The sequence below is a fragment of the Hemiscyllium ocellatum genome, chromosome 9 (assembly GCF_020745735.1).
Source record: "Hemiscyllium ocellatum isolate sHemOce1 chromosome 9, sHemOce1.pat.X.cur, whole genome shotgun sequence".
NCBI lineage: Eukaryota > Metazoa > Chordata > Chondrichthyes > Orectolobiformes > Hemiscylliidae > Hemiscyllium > Hemiscyllium ocellatum.
The window spans coordinates 14,493,406-14,513,933 of NC_083409.1; the positions used below are offsets into that span (position 1 = coordinate 14,493,406).

The window sequence follows — 20,528 nt, forward strand, 5'->3', positions numbered from 1 at the left end:
TAATCCTCAGCAGCAGTGCAAGCGCTCTCTCGCCACTAGAGGGCAGCTGCTTCACTGTCCCTGATCAGTAAAGTGGGACTCTGCTTGCAACTAACAGGCTCAATCTGGAGAGACACATGAAGTTCCTGAAGAAGGCAACGTCGATTCTCCTGCTCATTAGATGCTGCCTGACCTGCTGAGCTTTTCCAGCAACACATTTTCAGCTCTGATCTCCAGCATCTGCAGTCCTCACTTTCTCCTCCAGACACATAGAGTGTACAGCTCTAGAAGCAGGGTACTTATCACACCACAATGAAAATATCCCCTGTGAGAAGAAAAGTACTTTGATGTGACTTTTGTTTGTCTTCACAGTGTGCTGTTTTGTTCATTCTGTGATACACATAGACAATGTCAGTACTGAGTGGCACAAAGTATATTTCCTCCTCTAACCCCTTTCCAACACACCCTCTCCATCTTGCTTTACTCTCTATTGACTCTTCTACAATTACCCCTGCTCCCTCCGTCCCAGTCTCAGAATTGATGGTTGGAGTTCATGATCCCGCACTGTGTGAAGGTTGGTGTGAAGTGAGGCCAGTGTGTTGGAGCTTGGGCTCCTGCCTCAGGCCCAGGTGTAGGGGCCTGTTCAACAATCTGCACATTGTCCTTTTTCTCTTTCTGACCGTACTGGAGTTTTCAAGCTGCAGTAACTTGCTGGCAACAAGGTGTCTTGTCTAAAATGATCCCAGCACTGGGCAGATCTCTGCTGTTGATTTTTTTTCTCTCTCTCAGGAGCCTGCTCTGTATTCAATGCCTGTTATCATGAGTTTGTTGGAGTTCATATGTCAACTGCTGCTTCCTTGCATAGAACTGAAAAAAAGTCATCAATACCTCTTGAGTTTTAAATACTCCATCTTCATGAAAGTGGTTGGCAGACTTTTTAACATCATTTAACCCTCTAATTATGTGAATGCATCAGTGTTATTTATGGCTGGGAGCATTTAACATCATGGTCCTAGTTTTTAATGGATCCTCACTCGTGTTAATACAGTTTGCAATGTTTCGCTCCCCTTTTGTGTTATTAAGAAGCTTGCAAACTTATTATGATGAGGACAATGCAACTTCAACACTGTTTGAGGGAGTGGGTGGCTGTTTGAATTCTCATCTCATTATCATACAGCTTTCGAAGAAAATGCTGTAGTCTCTGAAATTAGATTGTACTCAGGTTTTATTGCATATTGTGTTTTTATTTAATTTTGGAATGCCAATTTGTCATAAAAATATCCTGTTCAGTTTTGTAGCTCAATAGTTGTGTTTGTTCCCGAGACACTGGAAGTTTACACAACACACCATTTGCCTGTGACCCAGTTACTGGCCAAAGCCTCTGGTTGTTCGGTGAGTCCAAGCCATTGTCTTGCTCTCTGCAGTTATACAATCAACTTGGTTTCTCAGTGTGAGCCAGGAGACCACTGTGTGGTGACTTCCTGTTCCACTGTCGGGGTAAAGGCAAGTGGGAACTGTCGAGGTTAATCCCATCATGAACATCAGAACATTATAGTCAGCTGGAACAACATCCACTGACTAATTTCTTTGGCTGCCATTGCAGGAAAAGCAAATCCTTCCCTTTTCTGGCACAAAGAGAAAGTGCCCATCAGACTCTCTGGTGTGTGATGGTTTAGCCCAATAGGAGCAGCTCTGGTAGATCATGCTGTATCAGCCTGGACAGAAACCTGGGCAAACTCCAAATGAAAACATGTCCTTCAGTAGATCTGCTGCTATGCAAAATATTGAATTGGAATCCTTGTTCCCGAATCTCCTCATCAAACCTAAACACAATTGAGAAAATATAACCCAAACCAATTTCCCAATGACATATGTCACAACAAGAAAGTGGGGAGCAGACAGTTACTGTTCGCCTGTCTCTGGGGAGCGTCACTTTTCCTGTCTCCTCTCTCTTTGCGGATATCATTTTTACCATCCTTTCTGTCTGAGAATATTACTGTTCCTGTTCGCACTCTCTTGGAGACAGTGTGTGGGTCTCATTTACTCTCATGAAATGTGTAATCCCTGCTTCACTATGTGTGTAAGCCATGGGTGAAAACCCAGCACAGCTAACCCTTCACTTCAATCAGATCACAGGGTCCGACTGACTGGATCACGCTCAAGATAACCCAGATCAAGTTCCAGTGAGACTGCTGTTGACCTTCCCCCTCAAAGCCCACTCAGGAGGTGGTCATTAATCCCAGTGTTGTCATAGATTAAGTTCTCCCAGAGATTCATGATTCATTCTAGATTTTACACAAGTGTGTGATGTTGTCAGGCGACAGCTGGGAGACATGGAGATAAAATATAAAAGGAGAGAGAATTAAATGTGTGTTATACATTCCTTGAACTTAGGATGTTTAGAAATATTTTACAGCCAATGGAATACTTTCAAAGTCCAGACATTGTTGTAATGTGGGAACTGTGACAGCCTGGGCATGGCAGATCATTTGGCAGCACCACCCAGAGACTGGAGGCTGCTACTGCAGGCATGGTCCAACCAGCTCTGCTGTGAGGGAAGGACACTGGAGCACACAAGGACATGAGAAATAGGAGCAGGAGAAAGCCTCCAATAGCTGTCCATCCTTTCTTAAATACAGGGACCAAAATTGCACACAATACTTCAAATTCTGGCTCACTAACACCCTCTATAGTTTTAACAGGATTTCTCTACTTTTAAATTCCAACCACCAGCAATAACGGTGAAAATTCAATTCGCCTTCTCAATTACTTGCTGTACCTGCACTAACTTTCTGTGTTTCATGCAAAAAACTACCCAGATCACTCTGTACTGCACTTCGTTGGAATCTCTCACATTTAAATAATAGTCGACCTTTAGATTATTCCGACCCAAGTGCATGGTCTCACACTTTCTTACATTGAATTCCGTCCACTGTGTATGAGTGTTTCATTTCCAGTTTTGTCTTCTCTTTGTGATTGACCATCTCAGTGCATCAGTCTGTAGCATGTCCCATTCCCATTTGTTGATGGCCCTGACACTTGATTATCTAACCCTTTCCTGCTGGTTCCATTCAATGACAGGCAGGAGGTTGGAAGAACACAGCAAGTCAGGCAGCATGAGTTGATGTTTTGGGTGTAACTCTTCTTCAGGAATGGGGTTAGGTGTCAAAAAAGTTGCAGACAAAGAGGGTAGTGGGGACAGGATGATGAAGTGAGGATAGGTGATGACAGGTAGATGGTACAACATGGATGGTCAATGGGAGGAATGAATCCGGTAGGCAGCATGCAGGAGTGGAAGGGAGGGGGAGGGGCTGGGAAGGGAATCGGGGAAGGGAAGTGTAGTTATTTGAAATTGGAGAACTTAATGTTGAGTCATCTGGGTTGTAGGCTGCCCAGATGGAAGATGAGATATTGTTCCTCCAATTTGTGGCTTGGTTTATTGTGACAATGGAGGAGGCTAATGATGGTCATGTCGGAAAGGGAATGGGAAGGGGAATTGAAATGGGTGGGGACTGAGAGTTCTGGTCAGCCCCTGCAGGCCTGGCTGAGATGCTCGGTGAAACGTTCCCTAAGATTATATTTGCTCTTCCCAATGTAGAGAAGACCACATCGCGGGCACCTGATACAGTGAAATAGGTTGGAGGAGAAGCAGGTGAACCTCTGTCTCATCTGGAAGGACTGTTTGGGGCCCTGGATGGAGGGGAGGGATTGGTTTACCAGCAAGCTTTGCAACTTTTTGGGTTGCAGGGGAAGGTTCCTGGAGGTTCGGGAGGGTAGGTGGGCAAGTGGCACAAACCAAGAATTGTCAAATGGAACAGTCCTTGTGGAAGGCAGCCACAAGGGGTGGGGAGAGGAAGATGTTCTTGGTGGTGTGGTCTAGTTGGAGTTGGTGGAAGTGTTTAAGGATGATGCGTTGCATATGAAGATTGGTAATAGTTGAGGACAATGGGAACTCTGACTTTATTGCGTTTGGAGAGGGGGTGGTTTGAGAGCAATAGAATGGGAAATAGAGGTGTTGCAGTGAATGACAGAAGGAGGAAAAACACGTTGTTCGTAACAGGTGGACATCTGTGATCAGTGGAATGTCTCCTCTTCCGAGCAGATGGAGTGGAGGCAGAGGAATTGGGAGAATGGGATGGAGTTCTTAGATACTGGTTGACAGGAGGTGTGGTCCAGGTAGTAATGGGAGTCTGTGGGTTATTAGTAAATGTCTGTCTGAAGATTATCACCAGAATTGGAATGGAGAGGTAAAGAAAGGACAGGGAGGTGTCTGAGATGGATGAAGTGAAGTTGAGGACAGGGTGGAAATGTGGGGAAAGTCAATGAACTGCTCCAGTTCAGCCTGGGTGCAGGATGCCCTGCACTGATGTAATCACTGATGTAATGGCAGAAGAGTTGGGGCACAGTGCCTGTATAGTCACTGAAGAGGGACTGGTGAACGTAGCTCAACCGGGTGCCCATGGCCACCCTCTGGACCAGTTTGGCAAGGCGGATGAATGGATTGGTGGAGAGAGACTAAATGGGTCTGTTGCTGAGGTAAAGTTGTTGGGCCTGGAGGCCATCCTTGTGGGGTATGGACATATGTAAGGACTGCACATCCATTGTGGAGATAAAGCACTTAGGGCTGGGGAACTGGAGGTGACTGAAGAGATGGAGGGCATGGTTGGTGTAGCCGATGTAGGTGGGCAGTGCCTGAACCAAGAAGGAGAGTTGAGGTAGGATGAGAGGAGTTTGGTGGGGCAGGGGCATGCTGAGACAATGGGTCAGCTGGATAGTTGGGCTTGTGGATCTTAGGGAGCAGGTAAAACTGGGCAATGCAGGGCTTGGGGACTATGAGGTTGCAGATAGTGGAGAGGAGATCACTGGAGGCAATGGGGGCACTGACAGTGCGAGTGATTTTGACCTGATGGGACACCGCGAGGTTATGGGCAAGGGGGAGGTAGGACATGGTGTCTGAGAATTGGGGTTCGACCTCTGTGAAATTTAGGTCAGTTCTCCAGACTAACACCACCCCACCTTTTTCAGTGGGTTTGATGATGAACCAGGGGTTGGCGCAGAGAGAGTGGAGTGCTCGATCGGAGGGGGTGTGGTTGGAGTGGGTGAGGGGAGAAATTGAGGCGACTGATGGCACATCAATAGTCAGCAATGATGAGGTCTCAAGTGTGTACACAGCTGGTGGTGGGAGGTTGGTGGGGTGACCAAATGGAGGAGGTAGGTTGGAGGTGAGTGAAGGGGTCCTCAGAGGGAGTTTGGGAGTTTTTATTAAAGAAGAAGACATGGAAGTCGAGGCTGCGGAAGAAGAGCTCCGCATCGTGGTGGGTGTGGGACTTTTTGAGGTGGGGTCAGGCAGGAATGACTGTGACCCCTTTCCTGAGGATAGACCTTTTGGTCTCAGAAAGTTCGAGGTCAGTGGGGATAGTAAATGTGGTGCAGGGCTCAGGGGTGAGGTTTTCGGGAGGGCCCAAGTTGGTTGAAGGAGGGGAGGGGAGAAGGATGATGGCATGTGGTGGGTGAGGGTTGGTTGTGATGTTGCATGGGGAATGGGTGTGGGAGAGAAAGGAGATTGGGACGGAGGTGGGCTGTGGAGTGAGATGGGGGAGTGGGTAGGTGGAGATGAGGTGAAGAGGGAGAAGTGGAGGCATAGCGTGCACTGTGGGGGTGGATGGGTGAGGAGGGAGAGCGAGTGTGCTGGATGGCTGCAGGTAGGCAATTGGACTCAGGCTATCTCTGGGAAATGCAGTCTGAGTCTTGGTTGCAGAGTGGGTGGGGCCAGAAGTGGAGGCAGAAACTGGAGCGAAGTCAAGGCCAGTCTGAGTGTTTTGACTCAGGTTCAATTCCAGCCTCAGGCAACTGTATGTGTGGAGTTTTCATATTCTCCAAGAGTCTGCGTAGGTTTCCTCTGGGTGCTCTGGGTTTCCTTCCACAATCTAAAGTCGTGCGGCTTTTGTGAATTGGCTGTGCTAAGTTGCCCATAGTGGTCAGGGATGTGTAGGTTAGGTTCATTAGTCAGGGAAAAAGTAGAGTAATGGGATAGGGGATTGGATCTTGGGTGGGTTACTCTTCCAAGGATCAGTGTGGACCTGTTGGTGAAAATGGCCTGTTTCCTCACAGTAGGGATTCTATGACAGGCCATTCCAGATTCCCACCACCCGCTGAGTGAAAACATTCTTCCCCAAATCTTATTCGCGGTGTTCCTGATGAAAACTTTCAAACCATTCATTTTGTCTCGTGTCGTTTAGCTCTTGAGCTCCTTGTTCAATAAATGTTTTATTCTTTTTGATAAAATATGAGTTCCCTGACAGGGACAATTAACTTTATCCAGTCAGGGAATCCTGGCTGACAGATAAAAAGGGGAGTGTCAGAAGGACTGAAACTCTGGGACCTGACTCTGAATAACAACCTGCCAACCAACCCCCTCCTTCTGTCATCCTCAATCTCCCCATGCTTACTCTTGATGCCACTTCGATCCAGCCTGTGCTGCCTTTGGGAGAGGTTGGCCTTCCCTCCATCACCCAGGAATGTGGTCATCATCCCAGAGCAGTCACACTTTTAACCTGAGGGTCATCACAGCTGGGGCAGGGGGAGCGAAGGTGGCACCTTCATGGTGGTCATACCTGTCATTAATCCACCGCAACCTCTCTTGGGGCTGCAAGAATTCAACCTCCCTCCCTCAGACAGCTCCCCTCCCTGGAAGGTAATATTGCTCATTTAGTTTTGGGTTAACTAACCACTGAAATATGACGATGGGGAGTCAGCATTGGCTGGGCAGGCAGCCACGACTGCTCAGACCCTGGATCCAGAATTCGGCAACACATTAGGGAGCACAGTGCCCACTGCCTCTGAGATCCCTCCCTTACTGAGAATACACTCTCAGTATTAACCTTTTACAGCTGCTATCTGAATTTGCTATAAATTCTGTGCCCAATGAACCTGCCCTTCCAGCTACCTAATGAAGGAGCAGCACTCCAAATGCTTTTACTTCCAAAGAAACCTGTTGACTATAACCTGGTGTTGTGTGTTTTTTAACTTTGGTCATCTGAATGAGCTGCCATCTCAGACTGAATCAGATGAACCGTTTTCCATTCATGATTTGAGAAGATGAAAGCCTCATCTTCAATCCCCAGCACAAAGCCCATTCCCAATCCATCGCTCGGAGACACAGACCTCAGAGAGACACATACAGGCAGCACTAAGTAACACACACACTCTGAGAGACAGGCCACACTGAGTAACACACTCACACTCACACTCCATGCTGCCTGAAGGAGTCTCCGAATGTGGGTGCGTTACTGAGTGCTGCCTGTGAGTGTCTCTCTGAGTAACACACCCACACTCAGAGAGACACCTACAGGCAGCATTAAGTTGAACACTCACACCGAGAGTGATACAGCCGGCAATGTCTGTGAATGGCTGATGATTGTTTCAGGGGCTGTCTGACATACAGCAGAGATTGCACAGTTCGATCCCATCAGCTGGGCCTGGACCAACAGAGTGAAGAGGGAATGCATCAGATTGTATTTATTGAGTCCTAACAGCTTTCAGTTTCTGTTATTTTTGGAATCTTGTAACCTACACAAATCCCTGATCAAAGGGATCATTTGAAAATGATTAATGATTGAAATTGATTGACAGGCCAAGTAACCAATTGTGACAACGATCTGCTGAAATGCAACCAATTAACTGAGGGGTTTGGGGGTGGGGATGGGCTGGAGGTCAGTTATTTCCAAAGCGCACAGAGGCAGAGACTGAATCTTCATCTTTATTCCCTTTTCCACATTCACATTGACGGAAAAAGAAACAACTGCAATTAACAGCCCAGACAGAGGAAGTTGCTCAAATTCACAGCCACAATGGAGCTTGAGGAAAACACTTGGAGAGATTTTCTCAATAACACGAGAATCCTGCCCCTTTAAACAGTGACAAAACCTTAAATTGGAACTGGTGGCTGAGCAGAAAGGAGATCTGGTTACTGAAGCACAGACTTCTGAGGTTCACATTGATTTGTGCAGCTAACATCACAAGGCAATCCTGTCCCCATCAAACACTCCCAGGACAGTATGAGTTTTGACATGGTGTTCTCTCACCACTATCCCAATGATATGCTTTAACATCCAAACCTCAGATGTTTCTCTGAGCAATCCTGAGAAGGAAGGAAGAGAAATTCAGTGCTGACAATGACCTTTGTCCTGCCAGCTCAGCCCTGTCCTATTTAAAGTTGTGTCTCCTCTGTGGACTGTCTCCAACACTCTACACACATTCTGATCTCCTGATGCTCTTGCTGAGGGGAGAAGGGAGGGTCATGTGGGTGAGGGCACAGGAAAAGCGAGCGTTGGACTCCCAGTCAGACCCAGAGAGGGTCAGCAGGCTACTGACACTGTAGGTGTTGTCCGAAGCTCGCAGGTAGTTGCTGGTCTGAACCCCGTCCGAAATGACTGCACCGTCCTTCTTCCACTGCACCTCCAGCTCATCGGGATAGAAGTGATTGGCAAGGCACACCAGGGTGGCAGTGCCCTTGGCATTGACCTGCTCCGGGGAGGGGGGCAGCAGGGTCAGCTTGGGCTGTGAGTTCTCACGGCCTGAAAGACAAGAGAAATAATTTTAATTCCTACCACTGGAAGGGAATTCAAACCTCCCAATATTCACTGGCCATTCAATCTTTTTGAACATTTGTAGTCAATACAGAATAAACCCAACAAATTACCAGACATTGTTCAAATTGCTTCTTGGGGATGTGAGTATCACTGGCAGGGCCAGCACTTACTACCCATCCCTACTTGCCCCTGAGAAGGTGATGGTGAAGCAGCAGAGAGAGAAGGGACAGTTTTGGATCATTGTTTTTAGAATGAATGTGGGCAGCTGGAAAGGCTATCAATGGGGGAGCATTTCAGTGACAGTGATCAGAACACAGTGAGCTTGAGAGTAGGGATGGAAATGGAGAACCATGGAGCAAGTGTAAAAGATTTCATTTTACTAAACTGTGCGGTGCTTTGGTAAAAGTGGATTGGAACCAGCGACATGATGGGAAATCAGTGTCAGGGCAGTGGGAGCCCTCGAAGGACGAGACAGACTGTTCAGAATCTGTTCCCATAATTAGTAAGGGTGGGACTTCCAGATCTAGACCAAATGAACAAGAGGATTGGGGTCATGTACTGACATGGACTGGGAACTGATTGGTGGACAGGACAGAAATAGTGAGTCTTTTTCTGAATGACAGGTAGTCACAACTTAGCGTACCACACGTGTCAGTCCTTGGCACTCAGTTATTCATAATATAATACAATAGAGTCAGAGAGTCAGAGAGACCCAAAGGCCTATTGTGTCCATACTGGTCAAAAAACCACAACTCAATAGTTCTCATCCATTTTACCAGCATGGTGGAATTAGATGCAGTATGTGTTCAATAAAGAATTAGATGGAATGCTTTGGATTAAAGGGATCAAAGAATGTGGGGAGAAAGCAGGAACAGGGGACTGTGTTGGATGATCAGCCATAATCATATTGAATGGTGAAACAGGCTTGAGGAGCCGAATGGCCGACTGCTGCTCCAGGTTTGGATGTTTCTATCTGTTTCCCAGGTAATGAAGAAATGTCTCTCATCAGTTTGAAGATCTAAGTCAAATGTGTGTGGAGGTGGAAGATGTGGCCATGGTGATTACCGCAGGTCAGTGAGGTGGTAAGAAGACACATGGGATAAACTGTTTTTCATTTTCCTTGATGGAATGAGGGCATTGCTGGATCAGCAGCATTTATTGCCCATCCATAATCACCCAGAGGGCAGTTTAGAGTCACCCACATTGCTGTGGGTCTGGGGTCACACGGTAAGGATGGCAGTTTCTTTCCCAAAAGGACATTAGGGAATCAGATGCTTTTTCCTGACAATCAACAATGGTTTCATGGTCGTCATTAGACTCCTAATTGCATTTTTTAATTGAATTTGAATGCCACCATCTGCTGGATTCTAACCCTGGTCCCCAGAACATTACCTGGATCTCTGGATTAACAGCTCAGCAATAACACCATTAGACCATCACCTCCCTTATCTCATTTTTGGTTGACTGTGAAAGCAAGGTGTTTGTTTATTCTGGAACTGTATAAAACCCCAGTTAGAGCACAGTGAGAGAACTGTGTACGGTTCTGGTCACCACATTACAGGAAGGATGAGATTCCATTAGAGATGGGGACAGAGGAGGAGTTTGTCTGGAATGGGGACTTTGAGCTTTGAGGAATGATTGGTTTGGCTGGGAGTGTTTTCTTTGGAACAGAAGAGGCACAAGGGAGATTTGATGGTGGTGTGTAAAATGATGAGGGGCCTGGACAGAGTGGGTAGGAAGGACTGATTTCCACCAGCACAGAGAGCAATAACCATGGGGAAAGATTGAAATCAGTTCTGGGCAGGATTAGAGGGGGGTTGAGGGTATTTGTTTTCACCCAGAGGCTGGTGGGATGTGGGACTCACTGTCTGAAAGGGTGGGAGAGGCAGAAACCCTCATCACATTGAAAAAACACTTGTATATTCATTTGAAACAGCGAAACCTCCAGAACTATGGAGCAAGAGCTGGAAAGTGGGATGGAGCTCGATACCTATTTAACAAATCTCCGATCACACACAGATCTGGAGAACCTTATCCGAGAACATTGGAGCAGACTCGGATCCACACACTTCGGGAAAGTCACATTGGGGTGTCTGTGTAGAATGTTCTAGATTACATTTTAAACCTTGCTGCACACTGCTGGGCTGAGGGTCAAGGGTGACGCTGCAAAGAGTCTCAATGTCCTGGGGTCAGACAGGGTCACTGCTCCTAATGACCCCATGACCCCTGGAAGGTGAGAGTGCGCAGACAATGGATGAGAACCCGGATCAGGAGACTCCAACCTTAAAAAAGACTTGCATTTGTGTAGCACCTGTCCAACTCAGGATGTCCCACTGGCTCTTTCCAGCAAACTGTGCACAGCGAGATCCCAAACACAGTATGATAATTAGCAGAGAAACAGATTTTTAGTGATTTTGACTGGGGGATAAATATTCATCAGTTACACCAGTGGGAACTGCCTGCTTTTCATCCAATAGTGCCATGGAATGGCATCTTTCCCAACTGAAAGACTCTCAGTTCATCCAAAAAAACGAAGAAATGTTCCCTCAAAATGGAGTTGCAGGTAATTAGGTCGGTGACAAAGTCATTTGGTATGTTTTCCTTTATTGGTCAGTGCATTGGGTATTGGAGTTGGGAGCTGTTGCGGCTGTACAGGACATCAGTTCGGCCTCTTTTGGAATACTGTGTGCAATTCTGGTCTCCCTGCTGGAGGAAAAATGTTGTGAATCTTAAAATGGTTCAGAAAAGATTTACAAGGATGTTGCCAAGGTTGGAGGGTTTGCGTGAATGGGAGAGGCTGAATGGGCTGAGGCAGTTTTCCCTGGATCATTGCAGGTTGATGGGTGACCATATAGAGATTTATAAAATCATGAGCGGCATAGATAAGGTTAATAGAGAAGATCTTTTCTCCAGAGTGGGGGAGTCCAGAACTGGAGGGCATAGGCTGAAGGTGACGGGGAAAGATTTAAAAGGGACCTAAGGGACAACGTTTTCATTCAGAGGGTGTTAAATGTATGGAATGAGCTGCCAGAAGAAGTGGTGAAGGCTGGTACAATTACAACATTTAAAAGGCATGGATATGTGAATAGGAAGAGTTTAGAGGGATATGGGCATCAATCCAACTCTTAACATTTCAGGGTCTTCCAAAGACATTTACAGACAGTTTTGTTTGACAAGCTACACTGTCGCAATGTCAGGAACGTGGCAGCCAGTTTCTACAGCAAGATCCAAGTAGAAGCAATGAGATCAAAGAGCAATAATGATGTTGGATTAATGATAAATATTGCCCTGATTAGATTCCCTCCAGTGTGGAAACAGGCAGTTCAGCCTGACAAGTCCACACCAACCCCCCGAACAACAGCCCACCCAGAAACAGTCCCTACATTTACTCCTGACTATTTCACCGAACACTGTAGGCAATTTAGAATGGCCAATTCACCTGGCCTGCACATCTTTGGACAGTGGGAGTAAACCAGAGCACCTGGGGGAAACCCACACAGACACAGGGAGAATGTGCAAACACCACACAGACAGCTTCCCAACGACGGGAATTGAACCCAGGTCCTTGATGCTGTGAGGTAGCAGTGCTAACCACTGAGCCACCATGCCTGAAGGTAACCCAAAGCGAAAGTAATTTGGTTCAATTGGATGGAAAATGAGAAAACGGAAGGTGAAGAAGAAGGTAGGATTGCTGGTCAGTGATGGGATTGATTGTTACCAGAAAATAAAAGGTAGGGACGGACATTTCAAAATCAAAGGAACCAAAGAAGAGCCGGGAAAATCAATAATAGAACATACTTAAAGAGTTTGTAAGGAAATGCACGAAGCATTTCGAGTAAGGTTGACAAAGTAATGCCACAAATCCAGATGAATTGAGTTTCCAAGGAATTTAAACTAGTTAAAGTGGAGGAGGGCTCAGGGGAGATTATTTAAGTTTCTAGAAGATGTAAAAGGACAGAGAGTGTGGAAAGGATCAGGAATCGAACGTAAAGCACAGCAGATAAGAGAACAATGATGAGAAGGACGGCAGTCAATACAGGACTGAGGGTGTTGTACTTTAATGCATACAGTGTACACAATGAGCTTGTAGTGCAGATTGAAACTGGCAGGTACGATGTTGTGGGTATCACAGAGACATGGCTCTAAGGGGATCCGGGCTGGGAACTAAATATCCAAGGATACGTGTCCTATCAAAAGGACAGGTAGATGGGCAGAGGGGGAAGAGTTGCCTTGTTAGTGTGCAATAAAATTCACTCAATAGCAAGAAGTGATATAGAGTCAGAAGGTGTAGAGTCCGTGTGGGTAGAGTTGAGGAACCGCAAGAAATAAAGAATATGATGCAAGTTATGTCCAGGTCTCCAAGCAGTAATCAGGGTGTGGGGAAGGAAATCAATTAGGAGGCAGAGAAGCCGTATACAAAATGTCAGGGCAGACTTCAATGAATAGGTGGACTGGGTAGCGCGTCTCAAGGAAAGGATTTCATGGAATGTCTATGAGATGGTTTTTGGAGCAGCTTGTGGTTGAGCCATGATGGAACAGGCAGGTCTGGATTCAGAGATGTGTATTGAGGCAAACTTGACTTGTGAGTTTAAGGTGAAAGCATCCCTGTGGATAAATTACCATAATATGATAGAATTCCCACTGTAGTTTGAGAGGGAGAAGCTGCAATCAGATGGAACAGTATTTCAGTTGAGTAAAGGTAACTGCAAAGACATGAGGAAGGAGCTGGCCAGAGTTGATTGTAAGGGGAGCCGAGCAGGTAAGATGGTGGGGCAGCAAACAGCAGGGTTTCTGGGGGTAATTCAGGAAGCAGAGTAGGAATTCATACCAAAAAAGAAGAAATATACTAAAGGGAGAACAAGGCAACCATGGCTGATGAGGGACGTCAAGGACAGCATAAAAGCAAAAGAAAAGGCAGACAATGTGGTGGAGAATAGTGGGAAGCCAGAAGGTTAGGAAGTCTTGAAAAACCTGTAGAGGACAATGATAAAAGCATTAAGGATGGAGAGGTGAAATGTGGGGGTGAGCGAGCTAGTAATACAAAAGAAGATTGTCAGAGTTTTATCAGATATATAACAAGGAAGAGGGAGGCAAAAATAGACATTGGATCACTGGGAAATGAGGTTGGAGAAAGAAAAATAGAAATAGCAAAGGAATTGAATAGATACTTTGCATCTGTCTGCACCATGGAAAACATCAGCAGTGTACCAGTACTTCAAGACTGTCAGGGGGCAGGGGGGCGTGTAGTGGCCATCAGTAAGGAGGAGGTACAGGGGAAGCTGGAAGGTCTGAATGTGGATAACGCACCCAGACTGGATAAACTTCATCAGTGTGTTCTGAAGGAGATCGCTGAGGAGATTGTGGAGGCATTGGTGATGATCTTTCAGGAATCAATGGAGTCGGGGTGAGACAGTGGGGTGGGGTGGAATTTGATGGGGGCAAGGAAATAGAAAATGGCTCCCATAGCAGCCCTGTTTAGGAAGGGAGGGAGTTGGAAGACGGGAAATTATAGGCCAGTTAGCCTGGACTATTGTTGGTAAGGTATTAGACTTCAATTTAAGGATGAAATTGCAGAGGACTTGGAAGTGCAATGAGAAAATAGGGCTGAGTCAACATGGCTTCATCAAGGGGAGGTCCTGCCTGGCAAATCTGTTAGAATTCTTTGAGGAGGCAATGAGCCAGTCAGACAAAGGAGAGTCTGAGGAAGTAATCTATTTGGATTTTCCAGAAGGCCTTTGACATAACTTAAGAGCCTGTAGTGTTAGGAGCAATGTACTGGCATGGACCGAGGACAGACAGGTTGGCATAAAGCAGAGAATGAGGAAAGATGGCCACTGGTGACTAGTAGAGTTCTGCAGGTGGCAATGTTGGGGCAATAACTACTCACGTTATACATGAACAATCCGGATGAAGGAAGTGAAGACATTGTTGCTACGTTTGCAGACAACATGGGATAGGTGGAGGGACAGGTAGTGTTGAGGAAGTGGGAAGACTGAAAAAGGTCCTGGATAGGCTCGGAGAGTGGGCAAAGAAGTGGCAGATAGAATACAATGTGTTACAGTGTGAGGTTATGCACTTTGGGAGGAAGAAGAAATACAAAGACTGTTTGCTAAATGAGGAAAGCCTTTGGAAATCTAAAGCACAAACCACATTCAGGTTTCTCTTCAGGTTAACAGGCAGGTCCCCTTTGTGTTTGGGAAGGCAAATGAAATGACAGCATTCATTTCAATAGGGCCAGAATACAAGAGCAGAGATGTACTGCTGAGGCTGTGTAAGGCTCTGGTCAGACTGCATTTGGAATATTGTGAACAGATTTGGGACCCAAATTCTAAGAAACAATGTGCTGGCATTGGAGGGATTTACAAGAATGATCCTGGGGATGAAGGGCTTGTCATATGAGGTGTGGTTGAGGACTCTGGGTCTGTACTCGATGGAGTTTAGAAGGATGAGGAAGGATATCATTGAAATTTACAGAATACTGATAGGCCTGGATAGAGTGGATGGGGAGAAGATTTATCCAATAAGAGGAGAGACTTGGTAACCAAGGCACAGCCTCAGAATGAAGGGCCGACCCTTTAGAGCTAAGATGAGGAGGAATTTCTTCAGCCAGAGAGTGGCGAATCTGTGGAACTCATTGTTACAGAGGGCAGTGGAGGCCAAGTCACTGAGTGTATTTAAGACAGAGATGGATAGGTTTGTGATTATTAAGGGGATGGAAAGTTCCTGTGGAGTAGGCAGGAGCATGGGGTGAGAAGCATATCTGCCAAGATCAAATGGCAGAGCAGATTCAATGGGCTGAATGGCTGATTTCTGATCCTACTTCTTAAAAACTTCTGGAGAGTTTCCACAAAACCCTGGAACACTGAACCCACTGGACTTTGAGCCCTGCTGTAGCTGTTTGTCATCAGAACTTTGCCAAGAGATAACCAAAGAGTGGAGAGGGTGTGGTTCTATGTGGGAATTTCAGGATACTTTGCAGTTCCTGGAATACCATGAGTACAGGAAGTGTGGTCAGTGACAGCGGTTGGAGCTCTGGGCTTCGGAGCTTGAGCAGCAGCTGGTGTCAGTGCGGAGCGTCCGTGAGGCTGAGAGCTCCGTGGAGAGCACGTTTCTAGATGTGGTCACTCTGCAGCTTCAGAGTATGCAGGGAGAGAGGGAATGGGGGAGCAGCAGACAGTCCAAAAGGACCAGGCAGCTAGTACAGGAATTCCCTGAGTGCATCCCAGTCTTCAACCAGGATTCAGTTCAGAATCCTGATGAGAATGATGGTTAATCTGGGGAATGCAGCCAGAGCCAAGTCCCTGGCAGCACATGTGGTCAGCTGTACAGGGGAGCACAAGAAGACTGGAAGAGCTATAGTGGGAGGAGATTTGAGCGTGAGGGCATCGAAAGGTGTTTCTGCAGCTGCAGATGGGAATCCAGGATGGTGTGTTGTCTCCCTGGTGCCAGGGTGAAGGATGTCACTGAGCGACTGCAGAGCACCCTGAGGGGAGAGGGGGAACAGGCAGCAGTTGTGGTCCACATCGGTCCCAGTGACAGTGGGAGGAAAGGGATGTGGTCCTCCAGTCAGAATTTAGGAGCAGGAGCTAAAAGGTAGGAATCTTCAGATTACTCCCATTACCACATGCAAGTGAGAAGAGGAACAGGAGGGTAACACAGGTGACGGTGGAGCTGGAGAAAGGGTCCAGGAGGCAGGGCTTTAGATTTTTTGGACATTGTGAGTGGGTCTGGGGGAGATGGCACCTGGACAGACCAGACAGTGTTGCTCCTGAACAGAGCTGGGACTGAGTTCCTTTGAGGTGATTTACTAGTGCTGTTGGTGAGGGTTTAAACTAACGTGGCAGGGCTGTGAGAGCCAGGGGGAATATCAGAGAGGAACACCAAGGTCCACAGAATTCTCAGTGCAGTCAATAAGTCACCAGCCAGTGGGAAGGATGTGGAGGAATGCAAATGCAAGGAATTTACAGAAACCTGCAAATATGATCGAGCCGTTATAAATGGGGGAAAGGGGTATTTAATTTCTGAATATAGACTGGGATAGTAGCAATGTAACGGGCAGAGAGGGGTGAGAGGTGTGAGACTGTGTTCAGGTGAATTTTCAGGTGGCATCGTGGCCAGTGAAAAAGGCTGTCTAAGAGTACAATGGGATCTTGACCAACTGGGCCAGTGGGCTGAGGAATGGCAGATGGAGTTTTATTCAGATAAATGTGAGTGCTGTATTTTGGGTAAGACACAGGAGATGGGTGAGATTCTAAACAAATATTTCAGGTCAGTATTTATTGTGGAGAAGGACATGAATGCGAGGGAATTTGGAAAAAATAGTGATGCTTTCAAAAAGTCCACAATACAAATGAGGAGATGCAAAAGGTCTTAAAACATTTAAAGGTAGATAAATCCCTAGGACCTGATCAGGTATATCCCAGAACATTGTGGGAAAAGAGGGAAGAGATTGCTGGGCCCCTTGCTGAGATATGTTTATCATTGACAGCTACAGGTAAGATGTTGGAGAACCAGAGAGGTTGGCTAATGTTGTACCATTATTTCAGAAAGGCTATAAGGAAAAGCTAGGGAACTATAGACCAGTGAGCATGATGTCAGTGCTGGGTAAGATGTTGGAGTGGATTCTGAGGGACAGGATTTCCATCCATTTGGATAATCAATGTGGTTTTGTGCGTGGGAAATTGTGTCTCCCTGATTTAATTGAGGAGGTGACAAAGAAGATTGATGAAAGCAGAACAGTAGACACTGTCTGTATGGACTTCAGTAAAGTATTTGACAAGGTTCCACATGATAGACTGGCGAGTAAGGTTAGACCACATGGGATTGAGGGGGAGCCAGCCATTTGGGTAAAAAAATTAGCTTGAAGATAGGAGAGAGGGTGTGGCGGTAAAGGGTTGATTTTCAGATCGGAGATCTGTGAATAGCTGTGTGCCGCAAGGAGTGGTGCTGGGTCCACTGCTTTTGGTCATTTAAATAAATGATTTCACCTGAATATAGGAGTTAACATAAGTGTGTAAAAGACATCAAAATTGGTGGGACAGTGGATAGTGAAGAAGATTATCTCAGGGTACAGTGGAACCTTGATCAGATGGGGCAATGGACAGAGGAGTGGGAAATGGAGTTCAGTTTAGATTAATGTGAGGTGTTGCACTTTGGAAAGGCAAACCAGGGCAGGAGTTATACAGTAATGGTAGGGCCCTGTGGAGTGTTGCTGAACAAAGACACCGAGGGGTGAGGGGTGAGGGGTGAGGGGTGAGGGGTGAGGGGTGAGGGGTGAGGGGTGAGGGGTGAAGGGTGAAGGGTGAAGGGTGAATGTAAGGGAAATGTGCATTATTCCTTAAAACTGGATCACAGGGAGACAGGACGATGAAGAAGGTGTCGGGAACCTTTGCCTTTATTGGTCACTGTATTGAGGATAGGAGTTGGGTCATCATGTTGCAGCTGTACAGGAGATTGGTGAGGCCAGTTTGGGAATAATGTGAACAATTCTGATCATTCTGTGATAGGAAGGATGTTGTTCAACTTTTAAAAGGTGCAGAAAAAGATTTACAAAGATTTTGTGAGGAATTGGAGGGTTTGAACGATAGGGAGAGGATGAATCGGAACATCGGAGGCTGAGAAATTTATAAAATCATGAGGGACACAGATAATGTGACTAATTCAGGAATGTTTTGGATAGATGACAAATTATATTCCCAAAAGTCATTCCAGGGATGAGGAACATCAGTTATGAAGATCTACTGGAGAATTTGGGACTGTCTTCTTTGGAGAAGGCTGGAAGCAGATTTATTCGAGGAATTCAAAATCAGGAGGGGCCTGAACAGAATAAATAGGGAGAAAATGTTCCCAATTGAGAAAAGATTAAGACTGAGAGAACACAGCTTGAAAGTAATTGGGAAAAGTAACAAAAGTGAGACAAGGAAAAACATTTTCGGCCAGTGGGTGGTTAAGGTGTGGAATGCACTGCCTGAGAGTGTGGTGGAGGCAGCTTCAATTAAAACATTCTGAAGGGAATGAGACTGTTAGTCGAAAAGGAATTATGTGCAGGGTGACAGGGAGAAGGCAGGAGAATGACACTCAGTGAATTGCTCATTCAGAGAACCAGTACAGACAGGATGGGTGGAATGGCCTCCTTGTGCACTGTAACAATTCTGTGATTGTGTGGTTGAGCAGAGTTAAAGCTGGGGGAGGTGGGAGCTCGGTGTCTCACTGTGCTGCTGCTGCTGCTGCTGAGGTCAGTGAGATCAGAGACTGGGACAGGGAGCCAGAGCTCACATCAAACTCTGCCCGTGTCTGTCACACTGAGACTGGCAGGAGGCTACTCACTGATTTCACTCCATGCTGCAGGAATGGGACCACAGGCTGCAAATGGACAGAGCTCCTCCACACGGTGAGTAAAACTTACTGACTTATATCTTGCTTTTTAAAGGGGGCAATGGAACGAAATAAAATACAGCTGGACACACTATTAGACACAATGCTCCTCAATCAACTATTTCATTCACTGCAGCTTCTCACGAACACCTTCAACAATTCAGCATTTGTGTTTTAGAAATTGTGTTTGACAGGGTTAACAACAGAGGAATGAGGTTTACTTACTCAGTCTGAGCTTGGTTCCTGGACCGAACGTGAATGTGCTGTAATGCTGCATACAGTAATAGTCAGCGACATCCTCATTCTGAACGTTGCTGATTGTCAGGGTGAAACTGGTCCCTGATCCACTGCCGGTGAATCGCTCGGAGACTCCTGTGAATCGAGTTGCTGCACTGTAGATCAAGACAGAGGGTTTCTGACCTTCTCGATGCTGGTACCAAGCAAGGGAGCTGCTAATGCTTTGACTGGCCGTACAGGTGAGTGTTGCGGTCTGGTCCAGTCCCACTGACAGCACCGGGGGAGACTGAGTCATGATAATGTCCCCACTGATACCTGAGGGGTCAGAGAGTAACACAGTGAAGTCAGAACTGTCACAGAAAGAGCCTGTCAAATGAGAGATTGTTGGAGACACTGAGCATTCCTCTGGTTTCAGCATTTTCCCTTCAATCACAAGTCAGTGGAATTGGAGTGAAATGGAGACCAGCTAAAGATTCAAGGTGGAAGGAGAGAGATTTGTACCTGTGACACAGAATGCCAGGGGCCAGATCAGCTGGATGTGTGAAATCATGGTGTGTGCTCCTGTCCCTGTGCCTGGTTCCTGATAAACTCTCCCTTCACTGGGCTCTGCTTTATAAAGCTGCAGCCTGTGAGAGTCTGACTGGGTGTTCCTCAGTATGTAAATGGCATCAGGCAGAGAGAGCCACGTCAGCCCCTCACACTTCCGCTCCTGTCTCTGTCTCCCCATTTTCCCTCTCTCTCTCTCTGTCTATCCTAGAGAGACATTGATGTGAACTGTGCTGAATTAGACCATTTGTCCCATTGTGTCTGTGTTGGATAACAAAGACCTTGACAAACTAATCCCATTTTCCCACTCTTGGTCCATAGGCTTGGAAGCTACAGCCATGCAAATGTATATCTAAACACTGCTGCAATGTCACGAGAGTTTGTGACTCAAACAGCCTTTCAGGCAGTGAGTTCCAGACTCCCATCACCCTCTGGGTGAAAACATTTCTCCTCAACTCACCTCTCACACTCTAAGTCGACTGGGCCTGAACTCACTTGAGTTCAGAAGGATAAGAGGGGATCAGATTGAAATGTATAAATTTCTAACAGGGCTGGGCAGGGAGGAGGTTTCCCTGGTTGGGAATTCTGGAACCAGGGGACCCAGTCTTGGGGGATACAAAGTTGACCATTTAGGCCTGAGATGAGGAAACATTTCTTCACTCAGAGGGTAGTCAACCTGTTGAACTCTGTACCTATGATCCTGACAGCTATGGAGGAGAGAGAATTGAATATATTCAAGATTATTGTTTTGCCTTTTCACAGCATGAATGGAATGGGGAAAAAGCAGGAATATGGCTTTGA

At 46.4% G+C, this 20,528-nt stretch overlaps 1 gene segment (V, D, J or C); it reads right to left on the reverse strand.

Annotated features, from left to right (window-relative positions):
* Window positions 1-7,900: 7,900 nt before the first annotated feature.
* LOC132818597 (Ig kappa chain V region Mem5-like) lies at window positions 7,901-19,749 on the reverse strand. The segment is given in 3 exon segments: window positions 7,901-8,555; window positions 19,170-19,496; window positions 19,683-19,749. Coding segments are annotated over 3 exon segments (705 nt in total).
* Window positions 19,750-20,528: the final 779 nt, after the last annotated feature.